This window comes from Glycine max, chromosome 3 (assembly GCF_000004515.6).
Source record: "Glycine max cultivar Williams 82 chromosome 3, Glycine_max_v4.0, whole genome shotgun sequence".
In the NCBI taxonomy this organism is placed as follows: Eukaryota; Viridiplantae; Streptophyta; class Magnoliopsida; order Fabales; family Fabaceae; genus Glycine; species Glycine max.
This window is the reverse complement of record NC_016090.4, coordinates 27,180,955-27,200,468: the sequence shown is the minus strand read 5'-3', so window position 1 is coordinate 27,200,468 and position 19,514 is coordinate 27,180,955. Positions and strand designations below refer to the sequence as shown.

Below are 19,514 nucleotides of genomic sequence, written 5' to 3'. Positions count from 1 at the left end.
ATGCTTTTGTTTTCATTTCTTGAAATAGTTTTCAATTTTACATTTCAAGAAAATCGGTTTGTTTTTACTTCTTATTTGCTATATTTCAAAAATCTAAACATAAAAAATGTGTTTGGTTTAAATTTTTATAATAAAATTGATAAAATATTTTGCATTTAATTTAAAATAAAATAATATATTAATAAATTTTTATTATTGAAAACATAGTTAATAAAATTTATATATTATAATTAAAACATAAATTATAATTATTTATTCTATAATATTTTTTGTAAATATTGAACATAATTAAAATGTTAATGAAAAATATGATAATAATCATAAATTACATGATTATAAAATGATAGAGTGTATGATCTATTTGGTAGTTTTTTAATATGTAAAGATGATTTTTCGAAGCAATGATCATTTTCAATTTATAGATAGAATTTTGAACCCTTATTTTTACTAATTTAAAACGTGAAATTTGGTATGCTAGATTCACTTACATAAAAATTGAAAACGGTATAACTCAATTGGTACTCGAACCAAAAAGGGTTATAAATATGGTAAAAAATGTGTGAATAGTAATCTCAACAAATGACTTAAAGATTAAAATATCTAATATTGGAGATTTTTTTTTTTTTGTTTTATTGTGAAACTCATTCCTCATCCAAACATCAACATATTTTGCTCATTTGTGTTCAAACATCATTTGTCTTTCATAATTTTGATGTAAGTAAATCTAATGTAACAAGTTTCACCTTTCAAATTAGTCAAAAATATTCAAAATCACGTTTCAAATTAAAATTGAAAAACTGTCATTGTTTTGGAATATGATCATTTTGACTTACTTTAAAAACATAAAAGAAATAAACTATATAAGAGACCAAATTAAGTATAATTAAAAATATAAAGGACTAAAAATATATTTTGGCCTTGAAAATTTTTAAAATAGGTTAGCATGAAGAAGAGTTGAAACTCAATTCCATAGTGTTCCTAATATGCTCATCCTATATAAGAGATGAAAATAATTTTTTTTTTCCGTAAAAAACAACCCTTTTTCTTTTGGAAATTGATCAATTTTAGAATGTTAAAATTTTACATTTCGAAAATAGTTTTCAAAAGTGTTAAAAATTTAATGCATTATAAAAAGTACTTTTTAGATGACAATGGAGAAGCAAACCTTTGGAGAAGCGAGATTCACCAAGGGCGGACCTTGGGTTTTGGGAGCCTTTGGAGATGCGAGACTCACCCAGGACGGACCTTGGGTTTTGCGAGCCTTTGGCGATGCGAGAATCACCTGTTGGACAAGTGGCCTCAGAAATTTTAAGAAGGGGGGATTGAATTAAGATTTCATTGACTATTCCTAATTGAAAATTTTTCTTTCTTAGATATTCCCTAGATTTAATTATTTCATTAATTGTAAGTTACTTGAATAACAAATAAGGACAAGTAAACTTAAAGAAATATAAACACAACAGAAAGTAAAAGAGATTAAGGAAAGAGAGAATGCAAAACTGGATTTATACTGGTTCGGCCACAACCTGTGCCTACGTCTAGTCCCCAAGCAACCCGCTTGAGATTTTCACTATCCTTGTAAAATCCTTTACAAGCAATAAACCACAAAGGACTTCCCTCCTTTGTGTTCAATGATTACAACCAAGAAGTTATTCCCACTTCTTGCAATGAACCCCAAGGAACGTTGGTCCCTTGTGTCCAGTGATAACAACCAAGAAGTTATACCCACTTCTTGCAATGAACCCAAAAGACGTTGGTCTTTTGTGTCCAGTGATCAACCAAGAAGCAAATCTTGTTTCTTGCAATGAACCCAAGGAACGTTGATCCCTTGTGTTCAGTGTTTGCAACCAAGAAGATCTTCTCTTGAAAACAGTCATCAAGAGTAGGTCTCTGGAAAAAGCTTTTTGTAAGAATGAAGGAGAGGAAGAAAATAGAATAACACAAGTTTTTGCCCAATGAACTTTTCTTGACAAAGCAAGTGTTGAACAAAAACTCTTAGAAAGATGTTGAGAAATTCTATTTGAAATTCATGCCATGGTCACATATTTATAGCCATTTGATGGCTCTTGAAGAAACCATGTTAAAAGTTGTGACTTTTGGCAATTTCTTCAAAACCAGTCACTTTAAAAAAGTTGTGACTCTTGGCAATTTCTTCAAAAACCAGTCACTTTAAAAGTTATGACTCTTGGCAATTTTTCAAAACCAGTCACTTTAAAAGTTGTGACTCTTGACAAAAACTAATCACTTTAAAAGTTGTGACTCTTTAGCAATTTATTTTTCAAAATCAGTCACTGGTAATTGATTACCATTATGGTGTAATCGATTACATAATTTATTTTATCAAAGGTTGTGACTCTTCATGCTAAAGTTTGAAATCCAACGTTCAGAACCACTGGTAATAGATTACAAATATTGTGTAATCGATTACACTATTTTGAAAATATGTTGTCACAAGTTGTGACTCTTGAGATTTGAAATTCAATGTTCAAAAACATTGGTAATCGATTACATGCGCATGGTAATCGATCACTACTTTGTAAAACAATTATAAAACTGTTTTGGGCTTCTGGTAATCGATTACCGCAGTAATCGATTACCAGAGAGTAAAAACTCTGGTAAAAGATTTTTCTTTGAAAAATTCTTTTGGACAAATTGTGCTATTCAATCTTTTCTTTGAAAAATTCTTTTTATACTTATCTTGATGCTTTTCTTGAGGTTCTTTCATATCTTGAGTCTTCTCTTGATTCTTCACTTGAATCTTCTTGATTCTTTAATCTTGTTTGAATGAATCTTTAATAATCTTTGGCATCATCACAATAATCTTGGAAGCTTTGCTTCTACATCACCAAGGGCGGGCCTTGGGTTTTTCGAGCTTTTGGTGATGCGAGACTCACCAAGGACAGACCCTGGGTTTGACGAGCCTTTAGAAAAGCGAGACTCACCAAGGGCGAACCTTGGGTTTAATGAGCCTTTGGCGATGCGAGACTCACCAAGTACCCACCTTGGGTTTGACAAGCCTTTGGAGAAGTGAGACTTGTAACATCCCAATTTTTCGTAAATAAATTTAAAAAGATTTTTAGTAAAAATAAATACATATAGAGCAAATAATAGGCTGAGTACCCTAGGTATAAATAGTTATGTTAAGTCAGCTGCCTCCTTTTGGCCTCATTTTCGTTTTTTCCCTTCTCCTCTCAAAATCCTTTCTTTTTCCCGCAGCCCACCAAACCTGTCTCAGAAAAATGACGATCTCGAACCCGTTCACCGTTGGATCATCGTGAAATTTGAGTATCATGTTCGCAACCCAATTTCGAACATTCTCATCGTTGGGAATTTCAAAATCATATCTGAGCTTAGAGGAAAACCCTTCGCATTGTAGCATTTTAATTTCCCGCAGAAACCCAAAACTGTCTCGGTAAAAGTACGATCCCGGTTTCGTTAGCCGTTGGATTTTCATGAAATTTGGATATGTGGTTCGAAATTCAATCCGCACGCTTCCACCGTTTGGATTTGAGAGATAATATTCGTGGAGGGAGAAAAAGGAATCGAATGAAGACAGTACAAGTGGAGGTTTCAATCTCTTCTCCATCTCTCTGACGTTTGGGAATTCTATTGGAGCAGTCGGAGGAATAATTGAAAGAATTTTAGGGAATCGCTAGAGATGTTGCTATCGTTGGCTGAAGACACGTGAGTCCGCTTAGAGGTAAGGGATGAGTTATTCACAGTTGGGGATTAGTAAGAACATGTGTAGGAATCCTTAGAAGATTAAATTGTGGTTTTATTTTGAGATGTCTATTAAATTGCAATTTTTCCTTTATGATTATAAACAAAATATTGATGTCCTAATGAAAATTGCTTGATAAATTGTGCTCTTGATATTTGTATATTTCGACCTGTGATTTTGATATAATTGTGTAATATTATTTAAGGGGTTTTAGTCCTAATGTTGTGATAGTCTTTTATATAATTTGTTATATTGAGGATATGAAATGATGATTCAAATTGTGAGTATGTGATGAATTGTAGAAGAACATGTTGCTTTGAGATTATAATATTGTTATTGAGATTGAGTATAAGTGTAAAGTTCAACATGTGTTAATTTGTGAGATACGTGTAAACATGTGATGGTGAATTGTGATACTATGAGATGTGAAATTGTGAATGAGTTCTAGTTGTGGATAAGTGTGTAGTTAACGCTTGATGTGAAATTACTTGTGTTGTAAGCTATGAATTGTACAATAACCCGACCAGCGTTATCTTGAGAAAAGTGTTGATGCGCAGTGTTAAAGAGAAAATGTAGATTTCCTATTTAGGAACCAGTGTTAAATCGTAGCGCAATTGTGTTGAACGTGTTTAAAACACGAGTGTGAGGTCGTGGGTATTGTATAATTCATGAGCAGTGTCTGCATGTAAAAAAAAAATATTTTAGGGGTTGGACCTGAATCAGGAGGGAGAGGCTCTGACGGACTCTTCGGAGTGTAGGCCTTGGGGGTCACCGGGTTTGAGTCCTCCTTTAAGCCTATGTTGATCCCATAAGGTTGGAGCATTCTTGCAAAACATTGTGACCCTGACTGGTCTCCCTATGACCTTACTTAGTGAGAGTGACCTGACAAACCCATTGTGTGGTGTGTCTTGTTATGTACTCCTAAGCGCCCCAGGGTGGTTTTTCACTGACATGGTACCACATTGCATATAGGATTGAGTCTTAGCATAACTATTGCATATGCTTTCTAATTGATGTGTTATTATATCTTAATCGAAGTGTGGGATTCTTGTGTAATGTGATTGATGATTGAAAAGTGAATTTTGAATGATGAAGTGGTGAAGTTACGTGAGCTATGTTTAAGCAAGTGGTATCTCATTTATATAATATGTATATTTAATTGTCTTGTTTCTCTATTAGCTAGGAATGTGATAACTCACTCCCTGTGTGTTGTTGTGTTTGGATCCTGTGATGATCTTGAACTTGTGTTCGGGGGAGCAGATGAATAGGTGGATGACTATGAAGAACATCATGCTAGAGGGCACGGGAACACAACGCTCTGATAGGATGTGACATTAGGATATAAGTTCTATATTAATTGTATGAAGCTTAGACGACCTTGTTGAGTCGAGAATACTTTATTATTTATTTGGACAAGTTTGAATATGATGTAGAAGAAAATGAATGTGAGCCTTTTTCCCCTTTGAAAGACTTGTTTTAAAAAAATGTTTTAAAAATACTTTTAATTAATATTTAAATTTTTTTATTCTTTATTAGTATATATGTGAGGGGTAGAGGGTGTCACAAGACTCGCGAAGGTCGAACCTTGGGTTTGACGAGCCTTTGGATAAGTGAGACTCATCAAGGACGGGACTTGGGTTTGACAAGCCTTTGGAGACACGAGACTCACCAATGGAGGACCTTGGGTTTTGCGAGCTTTTGGAGAAATGAGACTCACCAATGGAGGACCTTGGGTTTTGGGAGCCTTTGGAGATGCGACCAGGAGCATGTCTGTCTTGGGTTTTGTCAAGGCTCACCAAGGGTGGACCTTGGGTTTGATAAGCCTTTGGAGATGCGACCAGGAGCCTGTCCATCCTGAGTTTTATCGAGGCTCACTAAATGACAGACCTTGGGTTTGACAAGCCTTTGGAGATGCGACTAGGAGCATGTCCATCTTGGGTTTTGTCGTTTTGCTGTTCTTTGAAAAATAGCCTCCTTATTGATGGTTCCTTGACCTCAACAAGGATCATGGCACCTGTGCCATATGTGAGTCGGAAAAGAGTTTTGTTGGTCGTTGCATGCGGTGAACAATGATAGGCCAAGAGTATACTAGGGAGTTCCTCCTTTCATAAACCCTTAGACTTGTCGAGTCTAGTGGGTAGGGCCTTGAGGATGACTCTATTGACTTCCTCCTCATGATCGTTGGTCTGGGGATGTTCAACAAAGGTTACGAGGTGCTTGACACTGAGTCTTGTCAGGAAGTCTTCAGAAGCCTCATCTTTGAATTGGGTGTTGTTGTCGGTGACAATGGCGTAAGGGAGGCCATACCTTCATATGAGGTGTTTTCAGGTGAACTTCTCCACCTTGTTGTCTCTTATTTCTTACAATGGTCTTGTCTCGATCCATGTGGTCCATGTGGTGAAGTAGTCAATAATGACTAGTAAATATTTGATTGCTCCTGGCAAAAGGCCAAGGGGAGCTCAGGCTGTGGAGATTGTTAGGAGGGATGCACGTGTTAGTCGTTATTCAACAGTTAGTTTTATGTTGAATATTTGCATGGAAATAGTGCTTTACCTCCAAATTATGGTTCTTTTTGTAGGAATTGTACATATTTTTCTGTTTAGTGTGATTTTATAGAGTAGATACTCTCATTCTATGAATTAATGTTGAATCCAACTCAGTTTTAGGCCAAAGAAGAGAAGGTTCAAGTAGCTGATGACTCCCTCAGCGAGGCAAATCTGCTCAGTGAGTGACATCCGCTAAGCGAGGCATACAACTCGTTTAGCGGTTTGGGAAACCCTAGAAGAGGATTAGTTAGAGATGTGCTCGCCCAGCGTACAGTCAGCCCACCCAGTGAGGTCGTTGTCTCTTCTCACGCTTAGCGCGCCTAGTCTCGCTAAGCCAAAATTCACTTACTTTCGCTTAGCGAGCCAGTCTCGCTAGGCGAGCCTTTGGTGTAGAAGCAAGCTTCATGATGATGAACCAAGCAATTTTGATGATGCCAAAAGCCCAAGTGATTGATTCAAGACTTCAAGATTAAGCATCAAGAATCCAATCCAAGATTCAAGAGAAGAAATCAAGAAGCAACAAGTCAAGACTTCATATAGGATAAGTATTAAAATATTTTTTCAAAAACCAAATAGCACAGTTTTGTTTTACAAAAGAATTTTCTCAAATTTTCTAAAGTTACTAGAGTGATTACTCTCTGGTAATCAATTACCAGTTGGCAGTAATCGATTACCAGTGACCAGATTGGTTTTCAATTACACTATATTAATAATCGATTACAAGTGAATCTGAACGTTGGAATTCAAATCCAATTGTGAAGAGTCACAAATTTCCATAAAATACATTATGTAATCGATTACACCATTGTGGTAATCGATTATCAGTGAATAGTTTTGAAGAAAAAGTTAAGAGTTATAACTCTTAACATGATTTTCTCAAAAGTCATAACTCTTCTAATGGTTTTTTGACCAGACATGAAGAGTCTATAAAAGCAAGACCTTGGCACGCATTTTACAAGCATCCAAAAAACACATATCTCTTTCAAATCTTTTCTGACCTTTGCCCATTGTTTTTCTTTGCAAAAACTCTTACCAAAAAGCTTTCTAAACTTCGATTTCAAAACTTTGTTTTTCTGCAAGTGGAAATTCTACAGAAAACAAAAGTGTGCTATCTTTTCTTCCTTCTCTCTCTTGCCAAAAGAATTCAAAGAACTAACCGCCTGAGAATTCTTTTGATTCTTCCTTCTCCCTTTTTCCAAAAGAATTCAAAGGACTAACAGCCTGAGAATTCTTTTGATTCTTCCTTCTCCCTGTTGCCAAAAGAATTCAAAGGACTAACCGCCTAAGATATCTTTTGTTTCCCCTTATAAAGATTCAAGGGACTAACCGCCTAAGAATTCTTTGTCTTAACACATTGGAGCGTGTTGGATCAAGTGACCTCGGAATAATTAAGAAGGAGAGGGGATTGAATTAATTATGAACGTGTCTTGACTAATTAAAAATATATCCTTCTTAATGTTACAAGATTCAATTAGGCTTTTACTACTAAGTTAAGAAAGTAAAGAACAAAAATAGAAACTTAACCAAAAGTAAAAGCGATAATTAAAAGTACACAGCGGAAATTAAAGAGTGTAGGGAAGAAGAAGACAAACACAAGATTTATACTGGTTCGGCCACAAACCGTGCCTACATCCAGTCCCCAAGCAACCTGCGGTTCTTGAGATTTCTTTCAACCTTGTAAAATCCTTTACAAGCCAAAGATCCACAAGGGATGTACCCTCCCTTGTTCTCTTTGAAAATCCAAGTGGATGTACCCTCCACTTGAACTGATCCACAAGAGATGTACCCTCTCTTGTTCTCAGTATAACAATCCCCAAGTAGATGTACCCTCTACTTGTACCACAAAGGATGTACCCTCCAATGTGTTGGGACAAAGAATTCTTAGGTGATTAGTCCTTTGAAATCTTTTGCTTAAGAGAAAGGGAATAACCAAAAGAATTCTCAGGCGGTTAGTCCTTTGAATCTTTTATAAGGGAGAAGAGAGACACAAAAGAATTCAGGCGGTTAGTCCTTCGTTCTTTCGGCAAAGAGAGAAGAGAATGAAAAATATGAATAGCACAAGTTTTTGAACAAATAACTTTTCTTGGAAAAGAAAGTGTTTGAACAAAAACTTTTAGAAAGATGAAGAGAAATGAATCAGAAAATTCTGTAGAAAGAGTTGAAAGATATTGAATGATGTTGAGAGAAGATTGAAAGATAGATGATTGATCTCTTCTTCAAATTCATGCCATGGTCACATATTTATAATCTTTTGATGACTCAAGTCAAAGCTTGTGACTCTTGGCAATTTCTTTAAAAAACTAGTCACTTAAAAAGTTATAACTTTTGAAAGAATCTTCAGAAACAAGTCACTTGAAGTATTGTGACTTTTGGAAATGTATTTTTTTAAATCAATCACTGGTAATCGATTATCATTAAGGTGTAATCGATTACACATCAACATATGTGACTCTTCATTTTGAATTTTGAAAATCTTAACGTTTTAAAACACTGGTAATCGATTACTACCTTTTGGTAATCGATTACTAGAGAGTAAAAATCTTTGGTAATGATTTTGTGAAAACTTCTTGTGCTACTCAATGTTTTGAAAAACTTTTTAATACTTATCTTGATTGAATCTTCTCTTGATTCTTGAATCTTGATCTTGATAATTCTTGAATCTTGGATCTTGAATCTTGAATCTTGAAACTTGATTCTTGAATCTTTGCTTGAAACTTTGCTTAACTCTTGATTCTTTGCCATCATCAAAATAACCTTGGAAGACATTGCTTCCACAGAGCGTACATCCTATGTGGTACAAGTAAAGTGTACATCTACTTGGGTTGTAATACTAAGAACAAGAGAAGGTACATCTATTGTGGATCAGTTCAAGTGGAGCGTACATCCACTTGGTGCTTCAAAGGGAACAAGGGAGGGTACATCCCTTGTGGATCTTTGCTTGTAAAGGATTTTAGAAGGTTATTGGAAATCTCAAAAATCGGTGGTTGCTTGGGAACTGGATGTAGGCACGAGTTGTTGCCAAACCAGTATAAAAATTTGTATTTGTTTCCTTTTTCCCTACACTCTTTAATTTCCGCTCTGCACTTTTTATTTACGCGCTTTACTTTTGTCTAAGTTATTGTTTCGATTCCTTACTTTCTCATAACTTATTAGTAAAGCCAAATTGAATCTAGTAACATTAAGAAGGATAAGTTTTTTAATTAGTCAAGACCCGTTCATAATTAATTCAACCCTCTTTTTTAATTTTTTTCCGAGACCACTTGATCCAGCAAGTTGTATCAGAGTAGGTATCTTGAGAAAAGTTTCACAACTTCAAGATAAATGGCCTATTTAAATTCTCTATTTTCCGAAAGTAATTTGAGGTATAGATCAAATTTGAGGTCATTTCAAGATCATGATGAAGACCAAGCCAACTTGTGTCTCATGACAAAATCTCATGAGTACAATGAGGAAGAATCTGTAAGGAAGAAGTGGTACATCGATAGTGAATGTTCTAAGCATATGACAGGAGATGTATCCAAATTTACAACCATTTCTCCCAAGAAAAGTGGACATGTTACATACGGCGACAACAACAAAGGAAAAATCATTGGAGTCGACAAAATAGGTACGAGTTCCTCTACTCCCATTGAAAATGTGTTACTTGTAGAAGGTTTAAAGCATAGCCTATTAAGTGTTAGTCAATTATGTGATAGAGGATATAAAGTATCTTTTGATTCTGAAAAATGTGTTATCAAGCATGAGCATGACAAAGACATTGAGCATATAGGTTTCAGAGAAAATAATGTTTACATGATTGATTTGAAACAAAAATCTAAAAATGATAAATGCTTTTTAAGTAAAGATAGTGATCCTTGGTTGTGGCATAAGAGAATTGCTCACATTAACATGGATCATCTAAATAAATTAATCTCAAAAGACCTAGTTGTTGGTTTACCAAAATTAAAGTTTGAAAAAGATAAATTATGTGATGCATGTCAAAAAGGTAAGCAAACAAGATCATCTTTTAAATCTAAAAATATTGTCTCTACCACTCAACCATTACAATTACTACACATGGATTTGTTTGGACCCTCTAGGGTCATGAGTTTTGGTGGTAGTTACTATGCATTAGTAATTGTTGATGATTATTCTAGGTATACTTGGACTTTATTTTTTACTCACAAAAATGATGCATTTCATGCATTTATGAGACTTGCCAAAGTCATCCAAAACAAGAAAAGTCTCAAAATCATCTCCATTAGAAGTGATCATGGAGGTGAATTTGAAAACAAGGAATTTGAAATGTTTTGTGATGAACATGGCATAGAACATAATTTTTCTGCACCTAGGACACCCCAACACAATGGCGTAGTAGAAAGGAAAAATAGATCTTTAGAAGAAATAACTAGAAATCTCTTAAATGACACTCCACTCCCAAAATATTTTTGGGCTGAAGCTGTCAACACCGCATGTTATATTATGAATAGAGCCTTAATAAGACCCATTCTTAAGAAAACCCCATGTGAACTGTTTAACAATAGAAAACCAAACATTACTCATTTACATGTTTTTGGATGTAAATGTTTTGTCCTAAAAAATGGTAAAGAAAGCCTAGGTAAATTTGATGCTAAGGCGGATGAGGGCATCTTTCTTGGTTATTCCCTACATAGCAAAGCCTTTAGGATATACAACAAAAGAACCATGACAATTGAGGAATCAATACATGTTTCTTTTGATGAAACTAATATTATCTCTCCGAGAAAGGAGTTTGCAGATTCTTTGGAAGATATGCACAATCAAAAAAGGAATCTAAAAAGGAAGAGAAATGAAGAAAACAAGGATGTTCAATATGACATAGCACAAGAAAATGATGATCTTCCCAAAGAATGGAAAATCTCAAGAAATCATCCTCTTGACAATATCATCGGAGATATCTCAAAAGGGGTAACAACTAGACACTCTCTCAAAGATTTATGTAATAACATGACATTTGTTTCTATGATAGAACCTAAAAACTTTAAAGAAGCCATAATAGATGATTAATGGATAATTTCTATGCAAGAAGAGTTAAATCAATTTGAGAGAAATAATGTTTGGGAACTAGTTGAGAAACCACATAACTACCCCATTATAGGAACAAAATGGGTATTTAGAAATAAACTAGATGAAAATGGTATAGTAATTATAAATAAAGCTAGACTAGTTGCAAAAGGATACAACCAAGAAGAAGGGATAGACTATGAAGAAACGTTTGCACCCGTAACTAGATTAGAAGCCATTAGGATGCTTTTAACTTATGCATCTATTATGAACTTTAAACTATATCAAATGGATGTCAAAAGTGCCTTCTTAAATGGTCTAATCCAAGAGGAGGTATATGTAAAACAACCTCCCAGTTTTGAAGACTCACAAAAATTAGACCATGTCTATAGATTAAAGAAATCACTTTATGGGTTAAAACAAGCACCTAGGGCCGGCTTGGTATGAAAGATTAAGTAAATTCCTATTAGTAAAAAATTTCACTCGAGGGAAGGTAGATACCACCTTCTTTATAGGTCCACATTATAATTAGAATTACATATAAAGTAATTCACATTTCAGGTTGCTGCATTGTATAAGAAGGATTATGTGAGGCTCAAAAAGCCATTCAATAGCTCTGAAACCAATTTGGCCTTTACCAAAAGCAACACACAGATGGTAATATACATAACAAAACTCACTTTATTTGCTTCATTTTATGTTAGAAGTAAAAAAAGAAGGAAATAAGAAACAAAATAAAGAGACAATTTTTTTTCTTCTGACATTGTATGAATAAAGAGAACAAAAGAGAGAGAAAAGTAGAGTGAAGAAACTAAAATTATGTTACATTCTATTCAAACAAATTTAATATAAAAAATATCAATTAACAAGAACACATTTCTAATTTCATTGATTTTCTATTATCTCTCCATGCCTCCTCAGTTGTGAAGTGGTGAAAAATATCAAAAAGGGTCCACGAATTTTCTCTTTTTTTCCCTTGATTTGTGCCATTTCAAATAATTAAAAGAAAAAAGCTTAAGTGATATTTGGTATACAAAATATTTTAATACTTTTTAGAAGATGACATTGAAATAATATTTTCTTTCGTTTGGTAGAATTGAAATTAAAAATATTTCTCGACATATTTTTAATTTTTTTAAAAAAAAACAAATTCTAGGACGATTCTTCGGAGAATCGTCTTAGAATATCTACCTTCTAACTAAAAACCGTCTTAGAATTCTCTATATATTTTTTATTTTTTTAAAAAATGGATTCTAAGACGGTTATCTAAATAACCGTCTTAAAAAGTGTACTCTTCTAAGACTATTTTTAACTAAAAACGATTTTTAACTAAGAATCATCTTAGAAATATATTATTCTAAGACAGTTTTAACTAACAACCATCTTAGAATGATATATTTTTCCAAAATGGTTGTCTATTGAACCGTCGTAGAAAATATAAATTTTCTATAATGTCTCTTACAACGACGATTAATAACCGACATAAAATACGTATTTTAATCGACGTAAAAAGTCATTTTTATAGTAGTGATCTAACAACACAAAAAATCTTCAAGTATTTAAAAGAACATGTATTGCTTTTGGGATAATATAAATTATGTATAATATACAATAACTATATTATGTAAAATATAATTTGAATTCAAAATCAATATCAATAAATAAATTAATTAAATGATATAATTTGATACTATAAACTTGAAGAAAAAAATTCCTCAGATTATATAAATATTTAAACGGGTATATTAATTAAGTTCAAGCAAAATAATTATGATACCCAAATTTTGGTATATTGATTTTTTAAAAACCAAAATCAATTCCCTTTTATTGCGATAACAAAAATAATTCCCATGATTTGATGGTTGTTGTCATTTGTGCAATTTTGAGTCACGCAAACGAGAAAACTTAACAATCCTGAAATTAGGGGTCTCATTTGAAAAAATTAAAGTCAATTATTAATTGAGTATTCAAGATATCAATTAGGATAGAAATATGTATATTAAAGATATAATTAATTGAGTAGAATTGCTAACAAGGATAAATATTGACTACGTTAAATAAAAATGGAAGTTTTATAAAAAAATATAATAATATATAAATTATAAAAATTCTCTTACATAATTATAATGATAGATTTGTGCATCAAATGAGAATCGTAACTATATAATTTAAGTTATTAATTTAAAAATAACTAATAAAATATTTATCTTTGTTGAATTAAATTGATACTTTTTATTAATTTAACGCAACTAATATTGACATTGGTTGTGTCAAAAGCTAATAAAATGATTAATTTGGTTTAAAAGTGATATTAGTAGAGGACTAAATTAAATGAAATTTTTAACTATAAGGGAGAAAACTTGGCAACATTATGCCTAAATTAAAACATTTTTATTGCTTAATTTGGCAATCTTATAGTTGATTTTTTTTCTATAATTAATTATTTAATTGCAATGTTTAAATTTAACAGTCTTCTATTGATAAAAAATTAACATTGTGTTATAATTGATAATTTAATTTATTGTGTTAATATATTAATTCTAACAATTTATCTAATATATATAGCTAATATCATAGTTTAAAAACTCGGTCGGACTGGTCCAATCAGGACTTGATGGTATAACCAGATCGGTTTTATTATTGAATTAGCCATGCATCTGACTTGAGATGAGCCTACTGGTTTGAAGTAAATCCGACGATCCGAACCGATTTTTAAAACTCGTTTCGCTTAAAAAAAATAAAAAAAATGCTAATTATAATATTTTGATGAGTAAACAACTAATTGCATAACATTTATAATAAATAAAAAAATATAATCAAAAGAACTAGATATTATTGGTAATCACAATCAATATTTTGTTATATGAAATTAACATCAATAATAATCCTTTTAATAATATCACTTTATATATATATATATATATATATATATATATATATATATATATATTCATATTAAATTTTAATCATTAAAGTCAATGATAATTTCATTAGCATTGTCATTTTTAAAATATTATAATATTAGGATTGTACCAATTAAAATATTATGATTCTAAAAAAAAAATCCTAAGTTTTTTACATACATAATAAAAAAAATATATCTATAATGAGTAACAATTATTAATAATTAAAATATTATGCTTTGCAATTTATCAATGGTTAGAATAAATAAATAAAAAATAATTATTATTATAAATTAAAAAATATTTATAAATTTATATATTATTTATAAATATATTCATAAATAATGTTTATCCCTGTTTATCACTGTAATGTATGCGCGTGACAAGATATAACTTACAAGTTTTACAACAAATGCAAATTGCTATAGATTAAGTAATAAAACTAAAAAAAAGTTGCATTATTCTTTCGTTGACTGGAACACGGAGGAGACAGAGACCTGCTATATCAACAAAATATATATACTACCTCGAACGACGATGGCCTTCAACTTGAGTGCCTATCACAATCATAATTCACAAACTAAACCAAGAATCAACCCTCTTTTTTGTTTTGCTGCTGCTTTTAGCTGTCCAGTGTGCTTTTGCAGTCTTGTTAAGGTGCTTGACAAAGAAAAAAATCATTTTAGTTATGATAAATATTTCCATTTGAAATCAGTTCTAATATTTAAGCTATATTTTGATAAACTTTATTACGAACACTTAGAAAAAATAAAAAGATAAAATATACTGAAATTTTTATAATTTAAAAGTAATTAATTAATTTTACTTTTTGAAAAGTTTAATAAAAATTTAAGTTAAAAATATAAATTGATTTTAATTTTAATTTTAATTTATTTTTGATTTTTTTCTCCTACAGACATTTATAAAATATCATCCAAACAAGACCGTTTTTTGAGGAAACCCAAACAAGACCCTAGTGTATACCTTTTATGAAAAATGCTAGTAATATATTATTATTAGAACATTACGTAGAGTTATTTTTTTTTTCTTATACAGAGGAAATAAAACATGACTGAAAAAAGTGTGCTCCTAAGTGATAGGACGAGCAGTACGAGTTTATCTAACACAGACTCCTTATTTAAGGAAATTCACATCAAATAAACTAATAATAATATTGGAATGAAAAAAGTGTGTACTCTTAAATTTCTCAACGCTTATTACTTATTGTAATGTTTGTTATTTTGTTTACTAGTAGTATGAGTTTTGATTTGAAAAGGAATAGCCCCACAATGTAAAAGGTTTTTACTTTTTTACTTTTTAAGAAACACAATGTAAAATGTTAAGTAAAGAAGGCTTAAAATGTATTTTTAATTTTTGTAATTTAACGTTTTTTTTTTCGTTTTCATCCATACAATTTTTTTTTTCGTTTAAGTCCTTACATAATATTTTTGTTTTTAAAATATTTCAAATAATATTTTTTGTTCACCGTTTAAAACATTTTTTTTACTATTCAAAACATTGTCTAAAACACATTTTAAGAATGAAAAATAAAAAAACACATTTTATAACGAATAAAAAAATTACAATAGCAAAAATAAAAAACAATAAATTACAGCAATAAAAAGATAAGTATTTAAGCCTTAAAGAAAATGACATGAAATGTTACTCACCGCAAAATCAACCATGCCTCCACCGTAAAGACCTATACTTTCGCTCTCCACGGTGTTGATACACAAAATAAAGTTGAGGAAAAATCCAACAAAGTAAATCCTCCACATTCTCGATGTACCATAGCCTCCATCTATTCCAAAAAATAAGGGGAAGGATGACTAATCCAAGTCCAAAAATGAATCCCAATTCAGCACTTAGAAAATTCCAATCAATCGAGCCATGTGTTCCATAGTAAGCTAGAGATGGTGGTGTTGGCGACCCATCATTATCAATACAATTCTTGGTTATTGGAGGTCCACATAACCCTTCATTCCCTTCAAAGGAAACTGGTTCAAAGGATTGAATTTGAGTTCCCGTTGGAATTTTCCCCACCAAGTGATTAAAGGAGAGATCCAAAACTGAGAGGAAAGATAAACTTGCAATCTCTTGAGGAATTTCTCCACTCAGAGAGTTACTTGATAGGTCCAAGGACTCAAGTTGTGTCAAATTTCCCAAAGATGATGGTATGTGGCTTGAAAAAGAGTTATGGGACAAGTTAAGAACAATCAATGCTCTAAAACTCATAAGCTCTTTTGGTATTGGGCCTTCAAAATGATTTGATGAGAAATCTAATGAAGCAAAGATGGCTGGAATTTTGACAAATTTCATCTGCAAGCCTTTGGTGACAACAGTAGCTGAATCCAAGTAGGCTCCCCCAAATTGCAATTGGTAAGCATTTACAAAATATGAGAACATGGAGTCAATTGCCAAAGGGGGTATAGTTGCTACAACTTGGGCTAATCTCATCACAATAATTTTGTCAAGAGAAGCTAGTGCATCCTGGTAACGCACAGAATGATGGAAATCATACAAGTCAAAAAATAAATTGCCAGACTTTTGTTGTGCTTCACCTTCATTACCAACCATTGCTATCCAACTTTGCAGAAGTGTTTGTGGTATTGCACCAGTGAAATTATTGTAGGCAAGATCGACAATATGAAGCATCTTCCAATTACCAATGTTATGCTGACATTGAATGGGGCCATGAAGTTTGTTTAACCTTAAAATCAGCACTCGAAGGGTGGAAATACTCCATAAGAAGCATGGAAATCTATCACTCAACATGTTATTTCCTAGGTTCAAGACTTCTAAATTTTGACAATTGACCAGAGACTTTGGAATAGTACCCCCCAAGAAATTCCCATTGAGATTTAGGAATCTTAAGTTACACGAACTAGGAATTGTATTAGATATGGAACCTGTTAGTTTGTTTCCACCTATATCTAATACCCTTATAGTACTGCTTCTTGAGGTCAAACACTCGGGCATGGAGCCATTAAAGCTATTATGGGAAAGATCAAGCATCCTTAGAATAGAACAATTACAAAAGGATTGAGGAATTTTCCCATGAAAGCTATTGTTTGAGAGGGAGAGGAAATATGTGAAACGAAGAGACTCTCTAATGTCAGGTGGGATAAAGCTGAATTTATTGTTTGAGAAGTCCAAATGGACAGCACCTCTTACGAAATTAGGAATAGACCCACGAAGTTGGTTAGAGTGAAGATCAACCATCCACGCATTACAAATAAGATTTTCAAAGGGTCCTTCCATACCTATGAAAAAGTTGTTGGAAAGGTTCATATCAAGCATATTATCAAATCTCCAAATCCAATTGGGTATCATTCCTTCAATTTGGTTGTTAGACAAGTCTAAAGCAACTAATTGGGATTGGTTGCTCAAGAAAGAGGGAATTTTTCTCAACTTGCAATTACCCAAATAGAGATTTTTCAACATAGGAAATGATGAAAGGCCATGATCATCATTGAAAGTGGCATCAACTGTCAAGTTGTTGTCTGAAAGGCCTAATATATGTAGATTTTGCAGCTTTTGAAACATATCTAGCCGTATGGTGCCATTGAATTTATTTGAAGAAAGATGGAGGTAGCCAAGACTTCTTAGATGAAGAAAAGACATAGGAATAGGTCCTTGGAATTTGTTATTGCTTAAATCAACAAACTGCAATGTGGAGAAAGATGCATTTTGGAATTCATCCAATACACCATCAAAATCATTATGAGAAAGAATAAGCTCTTGTAGAAATGGAAGTGTAAAGAGAGTTGGGGGTACTTTTCCACTGAGGGAGTTATCACCTAAATTGATTCTAATGAGATTTGAAAGTCCCTTCCAATTAATAGATGTAATTTGTCCTGATAAATCATTTTGAAAAAGGGACAAATATTTGAGATTCTTGGTCTTATTGAGAGATGGAAGAGGACCGCTGAAGTTATTGAATGACAAGTCCAAGTGAACAAGTCGGGTGAGTCTTGATAATGAAGTAGGGAGTGTCCCATTGAATTGGCAGGTAGATAGATCCAATGTAGACAATTGCTTCAAATTGGAAATTGTACCTGGTAACTGCCCAGAGAAATTTGTATTGCTAACATTCAAGGCTTGAAGATATCCATCTTGTGAGAAGTTTGGCAATGAACCACAAAGATTTTGATTATTTGATACATCAAGAACATTGAGCTTTTGTATTTGGAAGATACCCTTTGGAAAAACATCAGTCAATCCACAACTACTTAGTTGTAGGGTGGTCAAACTTGAGAGATTTGCCAAGGATTTTGGCACAGGGCTTGACATATTATTCAAGCTCAATTGAACCAGTGAAAGTGACTGAAGCTTTGATAGTGAGGAATCAATGGGTCCAGAGAGGTTGCAGGATGACATACTCAGAACTTCAAGTTTGTGCAATGAAGATATGGCTTGGCACCACTCGTTTCCAATTGCAGATACCTTGACACCATCTAGATACAATTCTGCCAGTTTTGTGAGGTTTTGCAAGAGTGTACCTATATTTGGCTTCTCAAGTTTTAGAGTATGTTGCGAGGTAAATGATGTAGACAAGTCAAGAGTAGATAGCTTGGTTAGATGAGCAATCTCAATTGGAATTTGCCCTTGAAACCCAGCATTTGACAAGTTCAAATACCTCAAATTCTTTAGCAAGCCAAACTTTGAAGGAATCATCGAAGAATGGATGTCATTGTGTGCCAAATTCAAACTTTGCAAATATTGTAGGTTGAAGAGACTTGAATTGTCCAAGCCTCCACTGATAAATTCTTCACTCAAGTCGAGGCCAATTACACGTCCCTTGTTGCATGCTACTCCATTCCATTGACAACAGTCGCCACTTTCATTCCAATGAACTAGTTTTTGCGATTTGGAAATGTTGAATATCAGGTTATGCTTCGTATTGAGCAACAAGAATTGTTGATGTCCAAGATTGTGGCTTTTTGCATAGACATTGATACTCAGGTTTATGAAGCTTAAGGATATAAAGAGAGGCAATAATAAGGGTAGTTGGAGTTTCATTGGTGATGATGGTTTGAATGCACCTTTTGATTATAGATATATCAATAAGGATTAGAATGGTTTAGCTTAAGAATATTTACCACTTATTTATAGTGTGTTGGGTCATCTAATTCTAATATGAACGAGTTTATTTCAACCCCTATCATTTTCTGAAAGGAATTTTTACTTTTTTATTTCTTTAGTCAATGTTCATTTTTTTCAATCAAAATTAGGTATAATAACATGATTCCAACTTCTTAGGAAAACAATTCCATATCAATCAAATCAATTTTTAAATTTTTTGGAAGTTGGAAAGTTTAA

At 32.7% G+C, this 19,514-nt stretch overlaps 1 protein-coding gene across 1 annotated transcript; it reads right to left on the bottom strand.

Moving 5' to 3' along the window:
* Positions 1-14,550: 14,550 nt before the first annotated feature.
* On the bottom strand, positions 14,551-19,239 carry LOC100778813 (receptor-like protein 7). The gene is made up of 2 exons (XM_003520279.4): positions 15,863-19,239; positions 14,551-14,852 (listed from the first exon to the last, which is right to left on the bottom strand). The coding sequence occupies exon 1, from the start codon at positions 19,212-19,214 to the stop codon at positions 15,870-15,872; it is 3,345 nt and encodes a 1,114-aa protein (XP_003520327.4). The 5' UTR covers positions 19,215-19,239; the 3' UTR covers positions 14,551-14,852; positions 15,863-15,869.
* Between the last annotated feature and the right edge of the window lie 275 nt (positions 19,240-19,514).

Bases quoted from the DNA above. Each gene is read 5' to 3' on its own strand.
- LOC100778813 (XM_003520279.4), bottom strand. From the start codon at position 19,214: ATGAAACTCCAACTACCCTTATTATTGCCTCTCTTTATATCCTTAAGC.